The following is a 22,234-nucleotide window of genomic DNA, read 5'->3' as shown; positions in this document are numbered from 1 at the left end:
AACTTTAATTTTTGGTGGGCAAGTTTATGTTATAAGTTATACATTTGAAAAAAATGAACGCGGATATGCTGGGACATACCAAGAAATTCAAGTTAATTTGGGGCCTTTTGACGTCTTTTATAGATTCGTTACAGTTGTGTTTTCCTTTATTTCTGCTGGTATAATGCACACACAACCAGGGGGAGGGAGGGCGGGTGGGGGGTATTTCAGTCATGGTTTCATTCCCTTGTGAAATATTGGTTGGGTGGGGGGGGGGGGGTTAATTTTGTATGGATTTTGATTGATTGTAAATGCATATATGATTGATATTGTTTGTATGGATACTGTATTGCATTTTTGTTGGCTTTAGAAACTCAATAAAGTAAAAAAATAAATAAAAATAAAAGCCTTATTGTTATTTCAGGAGGTTATAACAGTTTTAACTGTCTAAAGATAAGATCCAATCTTTCCTTTTTCTATGCTGACGCCTCAACTTTTCTTTGCCAGCTTTCCCTCCCTTGAGGAAGGCCGCCTTTCGCACCTTGAAGTCTGCACATTCTCTCAAATGAACTATGAATCGAGTTCCTTTGTTTCCTCTCTTTTATTTAACAACTTGAGTGACTCTTCATTTTTATTTCCTTTCATACAATTAACTACCACTGCAAGACACTGCTAATTCCAGCCTCTCATCACTGGTATCTGTTTCTACCTCGGTAGAGATTCTGCTCACATTTTCAACTCCCTTGTGGGCCAAATGCGAAATTACCGTGAAAAGGGTACGTTTGGGAAACTACTCAAGACACAACTATATGTAGATGCCTTTTTCTAGTCAATAATTGCCCTCTCTGGCAAAGCTGATGAATTGTTCACAATCTTTTTTAACATGGTTTTAGTTTGTAGAAATGATTTTTAAGGATTATTTTTATGTCTATGTTATGATGATTGTGTTTTAAATTATGTATGTAATTCTGTAAACCGTTTAGTTATAACCGGTATAGAAATTTTTAAAATAAATAAAATACTTGCTGACCACTTTGTCACTTCTACTGTCTCTCGTCTACGTTCTCTTCTGAAATTTCAGTGAAACTGCTCATGTGTTTATTAACTCTCCTCTACCATCTCACTGACGATGGCATCCATTCACGATCCTCGCAAAGCCCCGATTGTAATCTTTCCAGCTATCCGCACACTATCATATCCTCTTTTTCTTCCTACTCCCATGTGTATTCCACTCCTAGCCCCTTCCATTTCCTGCATTTCTGTTGTCTCCTTTCCAGTGGGATCAGGCTCTACATGTCTACAGACAGGCAAAAAGAAGACCACCTCGCCTTGGAATATATACACTCAAACAAAAAGGCATGGAAGAAGTCTTTCCAACCAGTGATAAGTCTTTATTGTAACCAACGGTCCCAACAAGGATCCCAGTTTTGGCGTGCAAAGAACGCCTTCTTCAGGAGATACTATAAACATATCACATATAAAAACATGAGTAACATAAGGTTGCAGAGAAAAAAAAACATTATTTATGCGGAAAAAAACATGAAAATAGAAACCTATAATACAAATGTATATAGAAAATATGCTTGAAAACAGAAACAGAAACTGCCTTCACACCAGTGAACAGCAAAAAAACAACAAAGGTGACCAATCGGTGCTCAGTCTCTTTTCTTGTAATAGGCTCAGAAGATCGTGTTTCGGCCCAAGGAGGCCTGCCTCAGGAGTATTATCATACCTTGTAGTTAAATCATGATAGATAAGACATACAAATTCACAAAATCTTTTCAATCCTCATATGAAACACTGCTGCTCAGAGAACCAGCGTATACTACTATCCGCAGCCGACAAGGTACGATAATACTCCTGAGGCAAGCCCCCTTGGGCCGAAACACGATCGTGTCAAGTCTATTACAATAAAAGAGACTGAGCACCGATTGGACACCTTTGTTGTTTTTAACTATTGAAAATATGCAAACATGAAATGAAACATGAAATGAAAAAAACCTCCATGTGGGGTGTGAAAAGGCCAAAAAGTAGAGATATAGAATGAATGTGCTGCGAGAACCAAAGCCAAATTAACATAAAATAATGCATGTATAACAAAAAGGAAACCATAAACAATAGAGTTATAAACAGATCTACAAAACCAGACGCTTTTTTTTGTTAAGAATGTTTTATGCGTCTGGATCTCCCACTTTGAGCTTAGGCCCCCCTCAAAATGAACATCTCCCTTGCTGTAGCTGCTGGGGATCCCCAAGCCTCACCAACTGAAGGCCACCTCTCCCCCCCCCTCCCACCACACACACCTTCCTCAGGTCCAGTGAACAAAACTTTCCAAGTTCTGCAGCTGACAGTAATACGGCAGAGCTGTTGCTGCTGCCTTCCCTCGGCTTTCATGCATGCATGAAAGCAGTGGCAGCTTGAGGATATTGCCATTAGCTGCAAAGCTTGGGGATTTCTGGTTGCCAGACTGGAGGAAGATGTCTTCAGTTGGCAGGGCTTGGAAATCCCCACTAGCTCAAGTATTTATATATTGCACTCAGGCCAGGAGAAACTTTGGTGCCCATTCACTAATTTTGGGCTCCAGTCCCTTCCCCAAATCAGCTGTATGACTAAGCCACTCAACACAATACATATATTGCATATCTCAAAGCTAACATATTCCAGTTAATAAATTCAAAATAAAACAATTTGTTCTACCTTGTTGTCTGGACATTTTGTTTTCCATCATCTTGGTCTCAGTTTCTCTTTCTGCTTTTTGTCTGTCTTCTACTAATTCTCTTTCCTGTTGTCTGCTGCCCATTTTTTTCTCTTCTCTCTTGTTCCATTCCCTCCTTATGCCTATCTCCAACATATTGATTTTTCCCTTTCAGCTTTCCTAATTTTTTCTTTTCTGCCTCTGTTCACTCAAATCTGCCACAATCTGTTCCCCAATGATGCAACTTCCTGTTTCTGCCCAGTGGACAGTGGCAGATGGAAAGCAGGAAGGGGAGCTGCGGTTCCTGCATCTCTACCGGTTGCAGTGAGACCTTGCTTTGTAGAAGTAAACTCCTCCGAGAGCTAACTGGCTGCATACAAAAAGTCAAATATTAGAGTCAAAGACCTGATTTGGGGCCTCCAAAGATCTCTTGACATCTACCACACGTCTTCTCTCAGAGTCAGGGGCATCTGCGCAAAAAGCGCTTCTTGGCTATGCCAAGTCACTTATAAGAGGCTCTAATAAAGCTTTATAACCTGGATCTTGAGCTTTCTGTACCTCCTGACCCCTGAAATGACCAGAGGGGGCTAAGCCCATGGCTCCTGCCCCTCCCTCCCCCAAGGCACGGCATCTGACCATCCAGCGCAAATTTGGCAATTTGAGGCAGAAAGAGGCTTTTGAAATAAAATCCTGAAATCCAAGATGGCCGTGGCAGCAGTGTTTTAATGCCAAAAAACTATCCGTGGGAGCAAAGCCAAAAGTTCAAAATTGCTGAAAATAGGATTTGAAACCCTTTAGCTAAATTCAGACCCACCCTGATTTTCCCATAGACAGTAATGAGCTGTACTCACATGTGCTATGCCTGTATCAGCTTCTCACTGCAGCTAGAGACGGAGAAAGAATTTCTGCTTCAGACAAGTAAAAGTAACTCCAGCGGCTTGTCTCTTCGGGCTGTTTTTTATTCAGGTTCCAAAAACCTGAAACCCTCAATCCCTCATGCTCCCACACAATTTGTGTGGGTGTGGTGATGGTGGGGTGTGGTGGGATTGTAGCTGACCTCTGTCAAGTCTCCTGGCCAGTCATGGGGGGTCTGATTAGCCTGCACTCAAATGCCTGATTCTGCAGGGGTGAGCATCGCTCCCAGGGAACCTATTCTCGAGCTCCAAGTGATAAACTATGTCAGCCAGGCAGGTGCTTCTTTAAAAGTGTGGTCCTCCTAGCTGTAGACTCCTTCTTCCAGGCACAGCTGTCCCAGGACCTCTTAGCTCGAACACAAACGGAGAAAAAAACCTGAAAATAAAAAATCTAGTGCAGAGCAGATGAAAAGCCATCTTCTCAACCCGTCTGCAGAAGTTAAAGATTGAGGAGCGGCGACGCTGTCCAGAGAGACACGCGGAGCGGAGAGAAAAAAGTACAGTGGTGCCTCACACAATGAACTTAATTGGTTCCAGGAGCAAGTTTGTTATGCGAAAAGTTTGTTATGTGAAACGCGTTTTCCCATAACAATACATGTAAAAAAAAATAATTCGTTCTGTAGCATAAAATATGCTAAGATGACATAAAAAAAGATAAATTTTTTGTTATTATTTTTATTTAGATACATCTAAAAACATAATTGTTTTTTAAAACAACACACATTTTTTAAATTTAAAGACAGACTAAGTAGAGTCTAATTTTACAGTGAGAGAGGGCAGAGTCTCAGCAGCAAAAACTGGGACTTAACTGTTCATTTTTTTTTTTTTCTAGCATCGGGGAAGCGAGAGTAGCTCCGCCCCCCCAAAGCAGCCCCCTTTCCTTCTCCCGCTGACTCTCTCTCTGGCCCCCTTTCTCTGTCTGTCTTTCTGTCCCTCTCACTGCCCCTGTGTCTTTCTTTCTTTCTTTCTCCCTCCCTCCCTCCCGCTGTCTGTCTGTCATTTTTCCCCATTTCCCTGTGCAGCAGCATAAGGGGTTAGGGAGTTTCTCAGGCTGGCAAACTGTCTTCTCCTCTCCCTCTCTAATGCTCCTCCTATGCTTTCCTTTTCTGTTCTCTTCCTCCTTCACCATCCCCTCCTCTTTGTCCAATCTCTCTCTCTCTGCTTCTCTCCTCCTCTCTGATTTTCTTCTTCTACCTTGCCTCTCCTCCACCCTCTGATGCTCGTCTCTCCTGATTCCCCCCTCTGGTGCTGGCCGACTCGTGGCTGGCACCCATTGGCTGCTGCACGCGAGACCTGCCAGCGGCCGGATGCAATGGGAAGCAGTCATCTGTTGGAGGCTGTAGTCGGGAGTCAGCGCCGTTAAAGCTGGTGGTTCTGCTTAGAAAGAACCATGCGCCTGTTTGAAAACTGTCACGCCGCTGGAGCCGGGAGGCGACAGAGAGCAACCGTTGCCAATCCAGCGCGTCTCTCCCCGTCTCCTCCCTGTGCGCGCATGCTCGCTCTCAGGCCTCCCCTCCCCACCCCACCATCCTAACTCATACCTGAGGCCGTCCACCACCAACACCACTTCCGCAGCTCGCTCGCACTTCGATACCCCGTCCCCTCTGACGCGGGCCGCCTCGCTGGAAACAGGAAGTGTTTGGGGGGGAGGGCTAGATGCTGGATAATCGGGGGAAACAAGTGAGAGAGGGCAGAGTCTCAGCGGCAAAAACTGGGACTTAACTGTTCATTTTTTTTTTTTTTCTAGCATCGGGGAAGCGGCGAGAGTAGCTCCGCCCCCCCCAACGCATCAGCAGTAGGCGCCGGGCCCCTGCGAGCCGACGGTCCGCCACTGCACAGGGAGCCAGGCGGAGAGAGGGCAGTTAAGCGCAGTGCCTGCGCGGAAGGATGCAGCTCGGGCGACTTCGTTGTGTGAAACGAAGTTCGTTGTAGGAAGCAAGACATGAAGTTCGTTGTGCGCAGCGTTCGCTGTGCGAGGCGTTCGTTATGCGAGGCACCACTGTAATTGATGTCTTCTGGAAGTAACTCGCAAGTTGAGGTGCTTAACCCATCTGTAAGGAATCGTATGCTGTTTGCACAGGAAACCAATTTAAAAAAAAAAAAAAAATTCTTTATTCGTTTTTAAATTGAACAGCAAGTGCACAAAAGAATATATTATACAAATTATTTCACAATAGCACATTAATATCTACCACATAAAGATCTAGTGATGCAATAACCCCCCCCAACCACCCATCCTTTATCACATTTTCAATAGGAATATACACATATTATATAACATATTATGAAAAATTATTCCCAACTCCCTCCCCCCTTTAGTGTGCTAAAAAAGAAAAAGAAAAGGAAAAGAGAAGAATTGATGACTATTCACCACAATATTTTGCCAATGGCCCCCGTATTTTTATAAAGTTAGTATATGTCCCTCTGTTTTTTTTGCACAGGAAACCAATTAAAGAAAGATTACTCAATTGTTTGTTAGTGCTTTCTTGTGTTAGTTTTTTTATGAGAGTTGTTCTGTTATTGTGTCTGTATGTGGTGTTTAACTTGTTATGATCGCAATTTTTGTAAACCATATAGTTAATATAAGGTATATAAATTTTAAAATAAATAAATAAATGACTCTGTTTCATCTATAGCCCAATAAAGTGACTCACTTTTCTAAAATCTGCTGCCGATTAGATTCACAAGCTTCGCAAACAGATCGGGCTTTCTCCAGAAGCTTGGCTACTTTGCTTTCCAGATCAGCATAGAAGTCTTTCCCCTCCTGCGATTTTTTCATGAGATCTTCATAGGCTTCATACGAGGATACCAGTGTCTGCACTGTGTTGTTCCACCTGAAAGCAAGTGAAAAGCAAATTGACATCCATGCAGTGAGACCATTTAAAAAGGGAAGACACACATACACAAATAAATGCTTCAGAAAATAATGAATTAATTTAACCTGCCAAAAAGTAAAATAAGGCTGCAGAAACACAGGCTGGCAGGGACAGATGGCCTTAAAGAAATATATTGGCAGGAATCCATGGCCATAGGGAAATCAGCAGGTAGGGGAAAGATGGCTGTAGGAGGGTGAACTGCTTTAATAGTGCTTTTAAAAAAAAAAAACCCAACAACAATAATTTATTCAAGAAACAAAGCAATGAGCAATACAAACAGATACATCATTTCATTTAAAAGAATACATTAAAACCTAAAAGATACAACAGAGGTGAAACAGAGTCCAGGTTTGGGTTCCTATAACCCAGACTCGGCCAAATAAAACTACCCCACTGAAATTCCCCCAACCCCCCCTTGACCTCAAGTAACAGGCAACAAGGGTACCACTGGCTTCCGCAGTCTGTTTACAATTTGACTCTTGATTGTAGGGGGTAGAGTGTCTAGATAAGAAGACCAAAGAGACAGAAAGATCTTACTCCGGTGTCTGGAAAACCAGGCCAACAGAGATTCCCAGATCATTAAAAGATGAAATTTATTTTGCCAAGACCTGATGGTGGGTGGGGAATCCTTGAACCAGTGATTCAGAATACTAACAGTGCCTTTATTAACCAGTGGTGTTCACACATCCATGGGATGCAGGGGAAGAGGTCAAACAGAGTGCAGAGAAGGGTCTTGAAATCGGAGGCAAATTACTGAAACTTTCTAGACAGAGGGAAGATAGTACTTTGCACAGTTTTCAACAGAATTTGCCCAGGCAACTTAACCATCATCTGGGCAAATTCCTGGGTATGCAGCGTTGTAGCTTTAATTGTGATTTCTTTGATAGTGCAACGCTGTAATACTGTAAGTTTATTGACTTGTTTGCAGTCTTCCTCCGACGCAACCGGAAAACGGAAGTTGCGTCAGAGGAGGACTTACCGGCAGACACACGTGGCTCCAGCTGCTTGTAGAAAAAAATTGCCTGAAGGTAAGGGGAAGGGAGGGAGATGCCCGGACGGACGGCTAAGGCAATGATGACGATGTCCAAGAGACATTAGCAGCACTCACATCCTTGATAAAGAAGCAGACTTTGGAGAAGAAAGCTAAGTTATTATGGGGGACACTTTCCTTTCTCTTCTCTCTGTGCAGTTTTAGAAAAGTTCTCTGGATAAATTTGACTTCTGCTGACTTAAGTAAAAATGTCAGACAAATAATGGAAGAAGGGGGAGGAGGGCTATAGTGTTATTAGTCCTGCATGAAGGGCTCTTAGCCACACCGTGAGGTCACCACTGACGTTCTATTAGCTTGGCATTCAGTCAGTGTTTGCAAACACAAATGCAGAACAGAATAAACAGTAAGGGTTTGGCTATGGTCTTGTGCCACGTGTGGGGGAAGGTGACAGGTCAAAATCGCGGAAGACAAAGGCGTGCGCCGACAACTGAGCGCAGCGCGGAGGCACGCGCCAAAGAAAATAACTGTTTTTAGGGGCTCCGACGGGGGTGTGTGGGGGGAACCTCCCCACTTTACTTTATACAGATCACGCCGCGTTGTGGGGGCGTTGTGGGGGGGTTGTAACCCACCACATTTTACTGAAAACTTCACTTTTTTCCTAAAAACAGGGAAAAAGTTAAGTTTACAGTATAATGAGGGGGGTTACAACCCCCCAAACCACCCACAACGCCGCCACGATCTGTATTAAGTAAAGTGGGGGGGGGCTCCCCAACAAAACCCCCCCGTCGGAGCCCCTAAAAACTGTCATTTTCTTCGTTGCGCACCTCCGTCTTGCGCTCAGTTGTTGGCGCGCGCCTTTGTCTTCCGCAGTTTTGTCTATGAACCGTGGGGGAATAAGGGGAAGGTGCAGGCGGGAAGCTGGCTCTGCATCTCTGACACTTTCCAGAAACAAAGAGTAACAGCCGAAACATCTCAAGAGCCACTTCTCAGACTAGAAGAGCATCACCAGCGGGGTGCCGCAGGGCTCGGTGCTTGGACTCGTGCTCTTCAACATCTTTATAAACGATCTGGACACTGGTACGACGAGCGAGGCAATTAAATTTGCGGATGATACGAAGTTATACAGAGTAGTGAAGACACAGGGGGATTGCGAAGATCTGCAACGGGACATAATCAAGCTCGAGAAATGGGCATCAACATGGCAATTGAGGTTCAATGTGGATAAGTGCAAAGTGATGCATGTCGGGAACAAAAATCTCATGCATGAATACAGGATGTCTGGGGCAGTTCTTGGAGAGACCTCCCAGGAAAGGGACTTGGGAGTTCTAATCGACAAGTCCAAGAAGCCATCTGCATAATGTGCTACGGCGGCAAAAAGGGCGAACAGAATGCTAGGAATGATTAAGAAGGGGATCACGAACAGATCCAAGAAGGTTATCATGCCTCTGTACTGGGCCATGGTACGTCCTCACCTGGAGTACTGCATCCAACACTAGTCGCCGTACATGAAGAGGACATGGTATTACTCGAAAGGGTCCAGAGAAGAGCGACTAAGATGATTAAGGGGATGAAGGAGTTGCCGTACAGCAAGAGATTAGAGAAACTGGGCCTCTTCCTTGAAAAGAAGAGACTGAGGGGACATGATCGAAACATTCAAAATACTGAAGGGAATAGACTTAGTAGAGAAAGACAGACTGTTCACTCTCTCCAAGGTAGGGAGAACGAGAGGACACTCTCTAAAGTTGAAAGGGGATAGATTCCGTACAAATGTAAGGAAATTCCTTCTTCACCCAGAGTGGTAGAAAACTGGAACGCTCTTCTGGAGTCTGTTATAGGGTAAAACACCCTCCAGGGTTTCAAGACAAAGTTGGACAAGTTCATGCTAAACTGGTGAGACTGGACTTATTTGGAGCACTGGTCTTGACCTTGGGGTCGCTGTGTGAGTGGACTGTTGGACAGGATGGACCATTGGTCTGACCCAGCAGCGGCAATTCTTATGTTCTTAGCTAGCTGGCCAAACCCTGAGATAGGAAGTTCCCTTACCTTAAGGGGAAGGGAGTGAGGGAGATGCTTGGATCGCATGAAGAGTGCTGAAGGGGGATGGAGAAGAGAGAAAGGGGAGAAGACGCTGAAGGGAAATGGGGAAGAGAAAGATGCTAGACTATGGAGGGAACAGAGGGAAGAAGATGGGTGCCAGACCAATGGGGGGGGAGGGAGGCAAGGGAGAGAAGCAGACAATGGATGGAAGGAATTGAATGAGGAGAAGATGAGGAAAGCAGAAATCAGACAACAAAGGTAGGGAAAAAAATGTTTATTTATTGCTTTAGGATAAAGTAGTATATTAGTTGTGTTGATAAACATTTATAAACAAAGCCCTGCCAGCTGAACATCTCTTTCTCTAGTTCAGCAGCCAGAACTTTGATAAATAAAATGACAATTGTGCAGAATATTGTTTCTTTTTATACTTTAAGAAAGTAAGTTCAGTATAAAACTATTTGAGGCTTCTGTGGATGGGCTCAGATGGTTTGCGGGGACAGGATGGGGACCGAGCTCGCGGGGACAGGGACAAAATTTTTTCCCCGTGTCATTCTCTAATTCCTTCTCCTCTCTCATCGACCATCGTGCATCAGAAAATTCACTGTTATCTGTGCCCTTCCTCTTCGTCAGCATATCCCAACCATTCACCTAACAGCCATCTTTCTAAACAGGTACATCATACTCCCTCTCTGGCAGTATTCAAATCCAGGCGAAAAGCCCATCTTCTGAGGTTGCTTTCAGGACTCAGGCCCAGGCTCATCCCAGCTGCAGTGCTGACAACTTGGATACATTTCCTTAAACTGGATCCATGAAAAACAACATACAAACATAATCTCTAGCAAATGGAAAGAAGTTTGAATGGCAATAAGAATGTGTGATAGTGGACATAAGACAGGCTGTTGTGTTCCTGTGGAAGATGCCCATGGCCACGTAGGTGCTGGTTTCATAAGCATAATGGGAACGGAGTCAAGGTTAGGCACTTTTAATCTTGGATGCCTAGCGACACCTAATTAAAATCCATATGCAACTAAGGGCTCCTTTCATGAAGGTGCGCTAGGGCCTTAACGCTCAGAATAGCGTGCGCTAAATTGCCCCGCACGCTAGCCGCTACCGCCTCCTTTTGAGCAGGCGGTAGATTTTCAGCTAGCGCGCGCTAATCCGGTGTGGGCGCTAAAAACGCATTGATTAAATGGCGTAGTAATTGACCAAAAACTGACTAAAAACAATGTTTTTAAAAATGACTAATTTTATAAATCTTTATTCATTTTCTTATGTTACAACAAGTGTTTCAAATAAACTCATTAGAAACTTGAATATACACACTTGATTAACTCACATATTAACGTCAAATTTAACATTTCTTTAGAAAATTAATATTATATAAAGTTATAATATTATACAAGAAATCTATATTTGTATAATTCTTATTAAATATAATAATCCCTCACCCCTCCCTCCCTCCCAATCAATAATAATACATATAATCAACTTTATTGTAAATTCATTATAATATTGATATAGTATATAATCAGAAATAAAATCCCACCCCATTCCCCTTTAATCAAATATCTTATCATGGGAAAAGTTAATCATTCATTACAAAAATCTGTTAACGGTCCCCAGATTTTTTGAAATTTACTCACATAACCTTTTTGTGTTGCAATGGTGAGTTCCATTTTGTACATATGGCATACAGAATTCCACCAAAAATTGTAGTTTAACATATCATGTTTTTTCCAATTGTGTGTTATTTGCTGCATTGCTATTCCAGTTAAAATAAACAGAAGTTTATTGTTACTTGCCGAAATTTGACTTCTTGCTCTCATAGTTGTGCCAAATAAAATAGTATCATATGTCAAGGCTACCGGATTTTCTAACATCCTATTGATTTGAGGCCAAATTGCTTTCCAGAATGATAAGATAAATGGACAATAGAATAAAAGGTGGTCTAATGTCCCGACTTCAACATGACAGTGCCAGCATCTATAAGACTTAGAACTATCTATTTTTTGTAAACGAACAGGGGTCCAAAAAGCTCTATGCAAAAGAAAAAACCAAGTTTGTCTCGTAGATGCTGACACCGTACATTTTAACCTCCAAGACCAAAGTCGTGGCCATTGAGATGCAGTGATTTGGTGCTTTATCTCAATGCTCCAAATGTCTCTAAGACCATTTTTTTATTTACAAATCCAGATATTAATTTATACCACTGTGCGGCTTTATGATCTGTTGAATCCATCTGGAAACATAAGAATTCCAAACTATGATAATTAGTAAGATTTTTCCATTTAGGGAACCCTACCTGAATGGATTGCTTCAATTGCAACCATCTAAAATATTGTGACTTATTAAGATCAAATTTACGTTGCAATTGTGAAAACTCCAGCAACTTACCATTTTGTATTACATCATCCAAAATACGAATACCTGCTATCATCCAATGTTTCCAGATGATTTTAAAACCGCCAATTTTGATCTTGGGGTTTAACCAAATCGTTTGAGTTGTTGATTTACTTATTGGAATAGGAGTTAGATTACTTATATATCTTAGAGTTTTCCAGGTATCCATAAATATTCTATGTTCTTTATATAACCTTGGCATTTTGATACTAACTACATGACTAAGACGCAAGGGAAACATAAGTCTCCATTCTAACCAGAACCAGTCTGGAATATTATCAGTGGGCTCTGGGAGGATCCAATACATACCTTGACGTAAAATATAGGCTTGATGGTACCTATAAAAATTGGGAAAATTTACCCCACCCTCCAAAATTGGCTTTTGCAATGACACTAAAGCAATTCTGGGAATTTTACCAAGCCAAATAAATTTTGTCAAAATCCTAATTAATTTTTTATAAAAAGATTCTTGAAAGAAAACTGGTATCATCCCCATTTAGTAACAAACTACAGGCAAAATCATCATTTTAACAGTTTGTACTCTTCCCCACCAAGATAAATGCAAAGGATTCCATTGCTCACACATTTCTGTCACCTTTTGTAATATGCATTTTTCATTACTTTTCATTGTTTCATCCACTGTTTTTGTAATCCAAATTCCCAGATATTTAATAACCTCCTCCTTCCAAACAAAAGAGAAATTATCGAATAAACCTTTTGTACAATGTACATTTAATGGAAGAATTTCTGATTTATTCCAATTTATCTTATATCCGGAAAACTTTCCAAATTTCTCAATCAACTCTAGCAAATATGGAATGGTAGACTCTGGATTCCTCAAATATAATAGTAAATCATCTGCATAAGCAGATACCTTATATTCTCTATCTGAGTGTGGTATACCTTGTATTTCCTTTACTTGTTGGATAGCTAATATTAAGGGTTCTAAAACAATATCAAACAGTAAAGGAGACAGGGGACAACCTTGTCTAACTCCCCTTTGTAAATTAAATTTTTCTGAAAAAGTATTATTAATATATAATCTAGCAGAAGGGGAGCTATACAATGTTTGTATTATTTGTCTGAATCCAGGACCTATACCAAACCATTCCATTGCCTGATACATAAAGGTCCATTCTACTCTATCAAAAGCCTTTTCTGCATCCAGAGAAACAGCAAAAGTAGGCTCATTCATTTTCTTTGTTAAATATAACATGTGGAATGCTAATCTGGTATTATGAGATGAATGTCTTTGAGCAACGAATCCTGTTTGATGCATACCTATAATATGAGGGAGAGCTTTAGCCAATCTTAACGCTAATATTTTTGCTAGTAATTTACCATCTACGTTTATTAAAGATATTGGCCTATAGTTTGAAACCAAAGTGGGATCTTTATTTGGCTTTGGCAAAACAATAGTTAAAGATTCTGCTATAGTGCCATTAATAGAACCTTTATTAAGTTGGTATTGATAAAGATTTAATAAATAAGGCAATAGATAATTTTGAAATGTTTTATAAAACTCCACTGTATATCCATCACCACCTGGAGCGGATCCAACTCTAAGGGACTTCAAAGCTGTTTCTAATTCTTTTAGTGATATTAGCTCTTCCAAACTTCGTTTTATATGTTCAGGAATTTTTGGACCCTCTAACATTTTCAAAAATTCTAAACCATCTTTTTCTTTATCTAAATAAGTCTCGGAAGAATAAAGAGATCTATAAAACTTTAGGAACTGTTTTAAAATAGGCTCAATTTGTGTATATATTTCACCATTTTCATCTTTAATGGCAATTAATTTTGATTTTTTTTTCTTCGCTTTAAGATAATTTGCTAATATTCTTCCCGCCTTATTTGAGTTACCATAATACAATGTTTGCTGAGAAAATAAATCTTTCCTAATTAACTTAGATGACATCTCATTATATTTACCTTTAAGCTTTAACAACTCTTGTTGAGTAGAATATTCCCATTTTTCTAAAAGTTTTTATTCTAAAATTTTAATCTCTTTTTCTAAGTTTAAAAATTGTTTTTTAATCTGTTTTTTTAGATAAGCCGAATAAGAAATTATTTGTCCTCTCATTGAAGCCTTAAAAGCATCCCATAATATTTCCATAGAGGTCTCACCATTATCATTTAATTGAAAATAATCCTTCATTTTTGTTAGAAGGTTTTCACAAAATATTGGATCAGCAAGCAATGTATTATCCATTTTCCAAATTGGTCTATTAGTATTTTGATCTGTGATCTTAATTTCAACCCATACTCCACCATGATCAGATAAAATGATTGGATCAATGGCAGCTTGTGTCACCTGATGTATCAAATGATTTGAAATAAAAATATAATCTATTCTTGAGAAAGAATTATGAACATGAGAACAAAAAGAAAATTCCCGTCCATCAAAATGAAGAATTCGCCAAATATCTGTCAAATCACAAGATTGTACCAAATTATCTAATCCCAAAGATTTCATAAATCTACTTGGGTTTTTATCCATTAGAGGATCCATAACAGCATTAAAAACCCCAGCTACTATTAAATTTGAAGTAGCCAGTGGCAAAATCAGTTGTTGAAGAGTCTTAAAAAATTCATTCTGATTCGAATTAGGGGCGTATATATTAAACAATGTCATGGTAGTATTTCCCATTCTCATTTCCACATTTACCCATCTTCCATGAGTATCTGATGCCTTTAATTTGAATGAAGCAGAGCACTTTTTATTAACTAGAATAGCAACCCCTGCTTTTTTCCCTATAGCTGGTGAGAAAAAACAATGCTTGACCCAACCTCCTTCCAACTTATTAGATTCAATATTTGAAAGGTGGGTCTCCTGTATGAAGCATATATCCGCATTTTGCCTCTTTAAAAATAATAATGCTTTTTTTCTTTTTATCATATGATTCAGACCATTAACATTCAAAGATAATATTTTAAGATCCATATATATATTTATAATACATTTTTTCCAAAATCAAACAAATAATGATTTTTACTAATAAATTTTCCCAATACACAAAAAAATTTATGATATCCCCAGATACACCCATCCCCCCTTTATATCCCTCCCTCTCATCCCCTCCCCCCCATCCCCAATTAAATACGAAAACTTGGATATGCAGGTTGAGGTTAGGTATAAATAACTCCCTCAAGCTTTTACAGAATTTTACTTTAATTACTACCATTAAGTTATTTCAATATAGCATTTAAACTGTTTCTTGAATCTAGCGAAGATATATATATATATTTTTTTTTTTTTCCCACCAAACCTCTAAATCAGAAACCCAAATATTGATGTTTAAATTTCTCATAAGAGATATATTATCATTTTCCCTTGACTGATTTAATTATATAGTTCCTATAAATTTTGTAATGATATTGAATCTAGATATAGTTTTCAAATAATATATTATTTAGTGATTGTATTTTATTATATTGTAATTATCATCTTATTACAAGTTATATTAGGCATTACGAATAATAGGTCTGAAGAAGCTATCTGATTCAAAACCTATCTAAAATATAAAAGGTAATCTTCCATTACTCTTACCTTCGTTTAAATTATGAAGGGGAATCAAGAAGAATATTTTCAAAACAAGATAAAACATCTTTAAACGCTAATTTTCATACTTGCACTTTTTTTTTTTTCTCCACGGAGGATATGACTTATATAAGCCCATTAGAGATATATATATATATATATATATATTTTTTTTTTTTTTTTTAAACTAACTTTGAAACGCACTTCAAAACGAAAGTACTTCCTATAACAGGAAATACTTCATTTTAACCAATCATTCTTTTACTTCACGTTGTATTTGGTAATGTTACTAAAGATTTCCTCCTCCTCCCCTGTAAGTAACGCCTCTTGTTTATATATAGCCAATCAATGCCACTCTCTCCCGAGGTTAACAAATTCATTTCCTGTGCTAACAACTCATTTGGATTTCCACCATTACCACGATCTTACATGCAGGTATATTTTATCTATTAGTTTGTAAAACTTTCATTATAGAACTGTAAGATCATGTAAATCTTAATATGGGTTTTTTTTTTTTTTGTTTAGATTGTTATTCGTCTTATAGTTCCATGCTTGTGCACTTACACGTGCGATTCTATTCCGTTGGAATTTAAAACCAATCCATAGAAGTTCTAAGTCTTAACTGAAGATCTTTTACATTTCTGTTAGTATATATAAAGTTTAATAAAATATAAATAAATAATCAGTATTAACTGAGAAAATTTCCTTTAAAATGACTTTTAGGATGTCATTGGTTGTTCCTGTTGTTCTAGAAATTCTTGCAATTTTTTAGGGTCTGAAAAGTTTTGAGTTTTATTTGCAATTGTCACTTTCATTATTGCTGGATAAAGGAGTCCGTATCTAGCCCCTAGCGATTTTAACTGAGGCCTCATATCCAGAAACATTTTTCTTTTAGCAGCAGTTTCTCTCGCAAAGTCAGGAACAATGTGTATTTTTGCATCTTGGCATCTGAGATTTTTATTCTCCTTGGCTAACTGACAAATTTCCATCGCTTGTTGATGTCTCAAAAGTTTAAAGATTAAAGTCCTTGGGCCCGTTTGTGAGGTTTTCTTCTGTGCTGGTATCCGGTGTGCTCTTTCAATTTCCAACGCGGTTTTAAATTTCAATGGTAGCACTTTAGGCAGGAACTGTTCCAGGAAAGCTATAGGGTCGTTTTTTTTCTACCCCTTCCGGCATTCCAATAATTCTTAAATTATTTCTTCTTTCACGGTTCCGGCTGTCTTCAAGATCTTTTTTAATTTCTTCAACCTCTTTCCATATTTGTTTACAATGTCTCATGTCCAGATTTAGTTGCTCAGAGTTGTCTTCTAAAATATTTATTCTGTTTTCCACTACATCCACCCTTTTGGTAAGCACTGCAGCAGCATCGATTGCCTTTTGTAATTTTTTGTTGCTATCTAATACAATCTCTTAAATTTGCCGCAATTCTTCCATAACGTCGGGGCTTTCATCTGATGGCAACGGAACTTTTGAAGGAGGAGTGCCCGGCTCCAGTTTTGATCTCTTATTACTTCCTGCACCGGACCCTCCAGCTCCTGAATCGCCTTTATTCTGTTTGCTAGATGCCATTATCTTATATTGTGCAGCTTTTTTTCCTTTGAAGTTTAATTTTTTTTGTAGTTTTTCTATAAATAAAGCTTGTCTATACGGAGCTACTCTTTTACCCGACCATCAGAATTTGCGTCCAAGCCACGCCCCCCCCAAATGACTAATTAAGATTGGGCGCAGATATCCACGCCGCGCCTTGCGACACCTAAGTCAAGGCGCCCTCCGCCGCCCAACGATGCCTATACGAAAAGTAGGCATGGTTAGGGGTGGAGAATAGGGGCGTCGCTAAGCACTGGTAAATTGGACCAGGTAAAACCTGGCTTCGTTTTAAATTTTTTTATTCATTTTCATACATCCACAAGTGTAACATAGAAATTTAAAACGATCACATAAAACATACACTTGAATTCCTTTCATGTATCACTGTAAACACAATATATTATTCTGTATTTATAAACAATAATACTAAAATATCTGTATTACCTAATATGTATAATAATTGTTGTTAAAATTTAAACCCTTCTTTTCCCTTCCCTCCCAATACACATAACAGTTATAATAAAATATTGACAAATATTTTATGAGATAAATTAAATAAGATGAAACCCACCCCCCTCCCTTCTTAATATGAGTTTTATTATGGGAAAATGATTTCATTCATTACAGAAATCTGCTAATGGTCCCCATATCTTCTGAAACTTGCCAAAATAACCTCTCTATGTTGCTAATGCACGCTCCATTTTATATATATATGGCATACGGAATTCCACCAAAAGTTATAGTTTAACCTATCATAATTTTTCCAGTCAACATAAATGTTTGTTATTGTTTGAAGAAATTTGACTCTTTGCTTAATATACCAGCGCCTACCTCTGCAACGCTTCGGTGCTGCTAGGCGCGATTCTATAAATGGGGCCGTGTGGTTCAATTGACAACCGTGCGGATCACCGCCTACAAGTTAGGTGCGGTTAGACGCCGTTCATAGAATCAGACCCAATACTGAAGCCAGCAAGGACTCACTTGTGCTCAGCCTCCGTCAAGATCTTTCTCACGGCTGCGTATTTGACGTTGGCATCAGTCAAGGCTTTGAGGACGTTTTCCTGGGCTGCCAGGTTCTGATCGATGTACACTTTAACCTGATCATACTTCTTCAGCTCCTCTGCAAAGACTTTCTGCAAAAGACAGAGAAAGAGAACAACTCATCTTTATCACCAAGAAGCAGCTGCTGAGCCAAGGCAGATAAATACACTTCTCCCTCCAAACTCCAATTTACTCAATTCCAAATTACTCAAAATTGGAAAGATTCTACAAAATTAAATTATACATTTTGGTGGAATTCAGTTTGTCATATATACAAGATGGAAAAGATGATAGCGTTACAACAAGGGAATATTCATAATTTCAAGAAAATATGGGGGCCATTGACTAATTACTCTAATGATCAGATATCTTAGCACATGGGTAATGTATATGTGGGGTGGGATTGGGGTGGGAATATTTATCATATGGAATGAGATTATTGGAAAAAAGGGGGGTATTTTTTATAGTATATAGGAATATTTGAATGTAAATACAAGTGATATATGAACATTTTTTTATTATGTGTAATTCACTTGTAAGATTTTAAAAATGAATAAAGAATTAAAAAAAAAAAAAAAAAATTCACGGGTTTAGGACTTGCGACCTTGGCTATTTATGAGTTTCTAAATCCTGACCCACCCCTGCCTCCTTGACCTCGCCGCGTCGTACCTGGTGGCCTAGTGGTGAAGCGGGGCAGGAACGGTCTTCCTACGCTTCTTACCCGTGCAGAGCCATCAATAAAAATGGCCGCCGTGAGTTCCCGCTGTAAGTCTCGTGAGACCACAGGAACTCACAGCAGTCATTTTTGTTGACGGCTTTGCACGAGCCAGGAGCGTAGGAAGATCGCTCCTGCCCCGCTTCACGGCTAGACCACAAGGTAAAGTGTGGAGAGGTCCGGGAGGCAGGAGTGGGTCAGAGTCGGCCCTAAAAGTTATTCACGATTTTTCCATATTTGCGGGCCGGCTCTGCCCCTAACCCCGTGAATATAGAGGGAGAAGTGTAGTTTAGATTTTTTGCAGAACTTGAAAGAAACCCAGGGAGGCTTTAGGACATCTAATGCTTTCTCAATACGCTAACATTCTTTCTTTAGGCCCATTGTAAATAAAAAGTCTTAAAAAGAAAAACTGGTATCCTTGCAAATGTATTGTAAAGTATAAATCTAGCAATTATATTTTCTTTGCACCCTCTCAATTGACAGGATTTTTCTCCAGGAAGCGCCTTGAAGGGGATATAGAAAATCTCAATGTATAAATTTACTCTTGGTCCATTCTCATCTGACCGCCTAATTTGTAACTTGAATCTTTCTTTTAAATAAGTTTTCTCACTCAGGAACATCTTGGATCTTAATTTTGGGATTTTCATTTGATTGAGTAAATAGTAATTCCGTTATATAAGTGTTACCTTTTTTTGTTTTTATTATGTTGACTTAATCATATTCTGTACAAGAAGTTTATTCTTGAAATATGTTTAAAATATAAATAAAGAATTTAAAAAAAAGAAAAAGAAAAACTGGAACATATTACTAATAACAGCTAGATGTTGTAATTTGAAAGCCTGATTTATAATTGAGACTAACAAAACATTTGTGCTGCATTAACAATCTGTCAAGCAGGACCTATACAGAAACACAAAGTAAATTGGGCTAGGTATACTGGTTTTTTTGTTTTGTTATTTTAATATTCTTTATTCATTTTCAAAAACTTACAATAAGTGTAACAGCATATATAACATTTTAAAATTCAGATACAACACTTAATATTCTGTTAAAATCCATATCAGAATTTATCTCCCCACCTCCCCCCTAGTCAATAACTGTCTTTAAATCCAAAAAAACAAACAAACATATAATAATCCCCATTCCTTTATAACTTATTTTAATAATCAGACCAGAATACCCTTCCCCCCACCCTGGACATGCATACTTAAGGGAAAAAATAATATTCAATCATTACAATATTTTGTTAATGGCCCCCAAATATCTTGAAATTTTCTAAAATTCCTCTGTTGTGTGGCTATTGTATAGGTATACTGTTGAAAAGATATTTTCTGTAGAAAGAACAGTTCATGAGATAGTCTATTATACATGCCAGAATCAGAGTGCTGAAGTGGGGCAGGTTTCATAGGATAATAGGGTGGCCTAGAGGCTTTGTAGTTCAACATATATACCACACGGTAATTGCGACTGGTGAACAAACATGGAACCCTCAGACATAGGCAGAGTAAAGTGTTAAATCAAAGAAAAGCTTTATTGGTATAATCAAAAAGGGTATTACAGCCAGAACGAAAGAAGTTATCCTGCCGTTGTATCGGGCGATGGTGTGCCCATATTTGGAGTACTGCGTCCAATATTGGTCGCTGTACCTTAAGAAGGATATGGCGTTAGTCGAGAGGGTTCAGAGGAGAGCGAAACGTCTGATAAAAGGTATGGAAAACCTGTCATATTCTGAGAGATTGGAGAAGCTGGGTCTCTTTTCCCTGGAGAAGAGGAGACTTAGAGGAGATATGATAGAGACTTATAGGATCATGAAGGGCATAAAGAGAGTAAAGAGGGACAGATTCTTCAAACTTTCTAGTAATAAAAGAACAAGAGGGCATTTGGAAAAGTTGATAGGAGACAGATTCAAAACAAATGCTAGGAAGTTCTTCTTTACCCAACGTGTGGTGGACACCTGGAATGCGCTTCCAGAGGACGTAATAGGGCAGAGTACGGTATTGGGGTTTAAGAAAGGATTGGACAATTTCCTGCTGGAAAGGGGGATAGAAGGGTATAAATAGAGGATCACTGCACAGGTCCTGAACCTGTTGGGCCACCGCATGAGCAGACTGCTGGGCACGATGGACCTCGGGTCTGACCCAGCAGAGGCATTTCTTAAGTTCTTATGGTGAACAAATAATCTTGTTAGGCTCTTTTAGCACAGTTCCAGCTACTCTCACATAAATCCAGGCTTAGCTCCAGCTGGGACACTCAGGACCTGGGTCTTCACAGACAAATAAAGGCACTCTTTTACCTTAGAAATCTTCTGTTTCTTCTCATGCAATCTCTGGGCATCTATTTCTTAAAACAGGGTACAAACTTCTAAGTCAGGGCCACCCCACCCCAGGTACTACAGCCTAGCCAACAGTTTTGGAGGATGCCTTTGCTTGGAGCTTCCCTCCAGGAGATCATTGCACTCGAGATCTCTCTGCTTGAGACCTTTTGCTTTGGGGCATTTAACCACCTTCCGGCTCTTAGGACCCAGCTTCAGACACGGCGGGTTAGTGTCACCTGTCGTAATTTGGCTAAAGTGGAACCCCAGTGAGGAAGTGTTCTTCGGGACACCTGCCGCTGTACCACTCACAGTAATATACACCAACTGAGTTTTGAGACGCTGCCACTATATGTCCCTTCTCTATCCATCAAACCATAGCGTCTAAATACTTCCTTTCCAACAGTCTGCAAAATAAACACAAACCGCTTTTAAGAAATGATCCCTCTACTCAAAGAAGCTCATTGGCTTCCGGTCGTACACCGTATATCGTACAAATTAAGTCTACTGACTTTCAAATCCCTTCTTTATAAAACACCTGCTTTCATTCATAGATTATTGATTCCCTAGACTTCCTCTAGATTACTCAGATCTACTGACCAACATCTCTTGACTGTTCCTTCTCTTAAAACTATAAACACACGTCGGCAATCTATTTTTTCTGTTACTGCCCTCCAAACGTGGAACTTGCTCCCAATTCATGTGCGAGAAGAACTTAATTTGGACAGATTCAAGAGCAAGCTAAAATGCTTTCTTTTTAAAGATGCATTCGACAAGTAATAAAATTAAATTTGGATTCTAAACCTGAAAATTGGATTAGATCAGGTGCTTCAATTGTGCCCTGGCTTGTCAACTCTCTGAAGCTTACTGCTCTCCCATTCCCTATTGTTTTTTCCCTTACGTCTTCTTTACTATTTTTTAATCTGTATTTCTTTCCCATCCCATTTCTTTTGTATTATTTTTTGTCGTGTCAGTCATATTTATACAGTTTGTTTCCCTCTGATTATTGTAATTTAATATTTTAATATTTTGTACATTGCTTAAAATTTGGCATAAGCTATTAATCAACTACTTAATAAACTTGGAAACTTGGAACTCCCCCTCTTCCCTTTAGTTAATTTGTTTTTAATGATGTAATTATTAACTT

At 39.2% G+C, this 22,234-nt stretch overlaps 1 protein-coding gene across 1 annotated transcript in view; it reads right to left on the bottom strand.

Annotated features, from left to right (window-relative positions):
• Nucleotides 1-22,234, bottom strand: part of PTPN23 (protein tyrosine phosphatase non-receptor type 23) — a 190,485-nt gene that overhangs the window by 43,952 nt on the left and 124,299 nt on the right. The window contains exons 18-19 of the mRNA XM_033931921.1: nt 18,002-18,153; nt 6,243-6,422 (exon numbers count right to left, since the gene is read on the bottom strand). Of these exons, the coding sequence (XP_033787812.1) occupies nt 6,243-6,422; nt 18,002-18,153 (332 nt within the window). The remainder of the gene's footprint in view (nt 1-6,242; nt 6,423-18,001; nt 18,154-22,234) is intronic.

Source organism: Geotrypetes seraphini, chromosome 2 (genome assembly GCF_902459505.1).
Source record: "Geotrypetes seraphini chromosome 2, aGeoSer1.1, whole genome shotgun sequence".
Lineage (NCBI taxonomy): Eukaryota > Metazoa > Chordata > Amphibia > Gymnophiona > Dermophiidae > Geotrypetes > Geotrypetes seraphini.
Note: the sequence above shows the minus strand (reverse complement) of the source record. Positions and strands in the feature narration are given on the sequence as shown.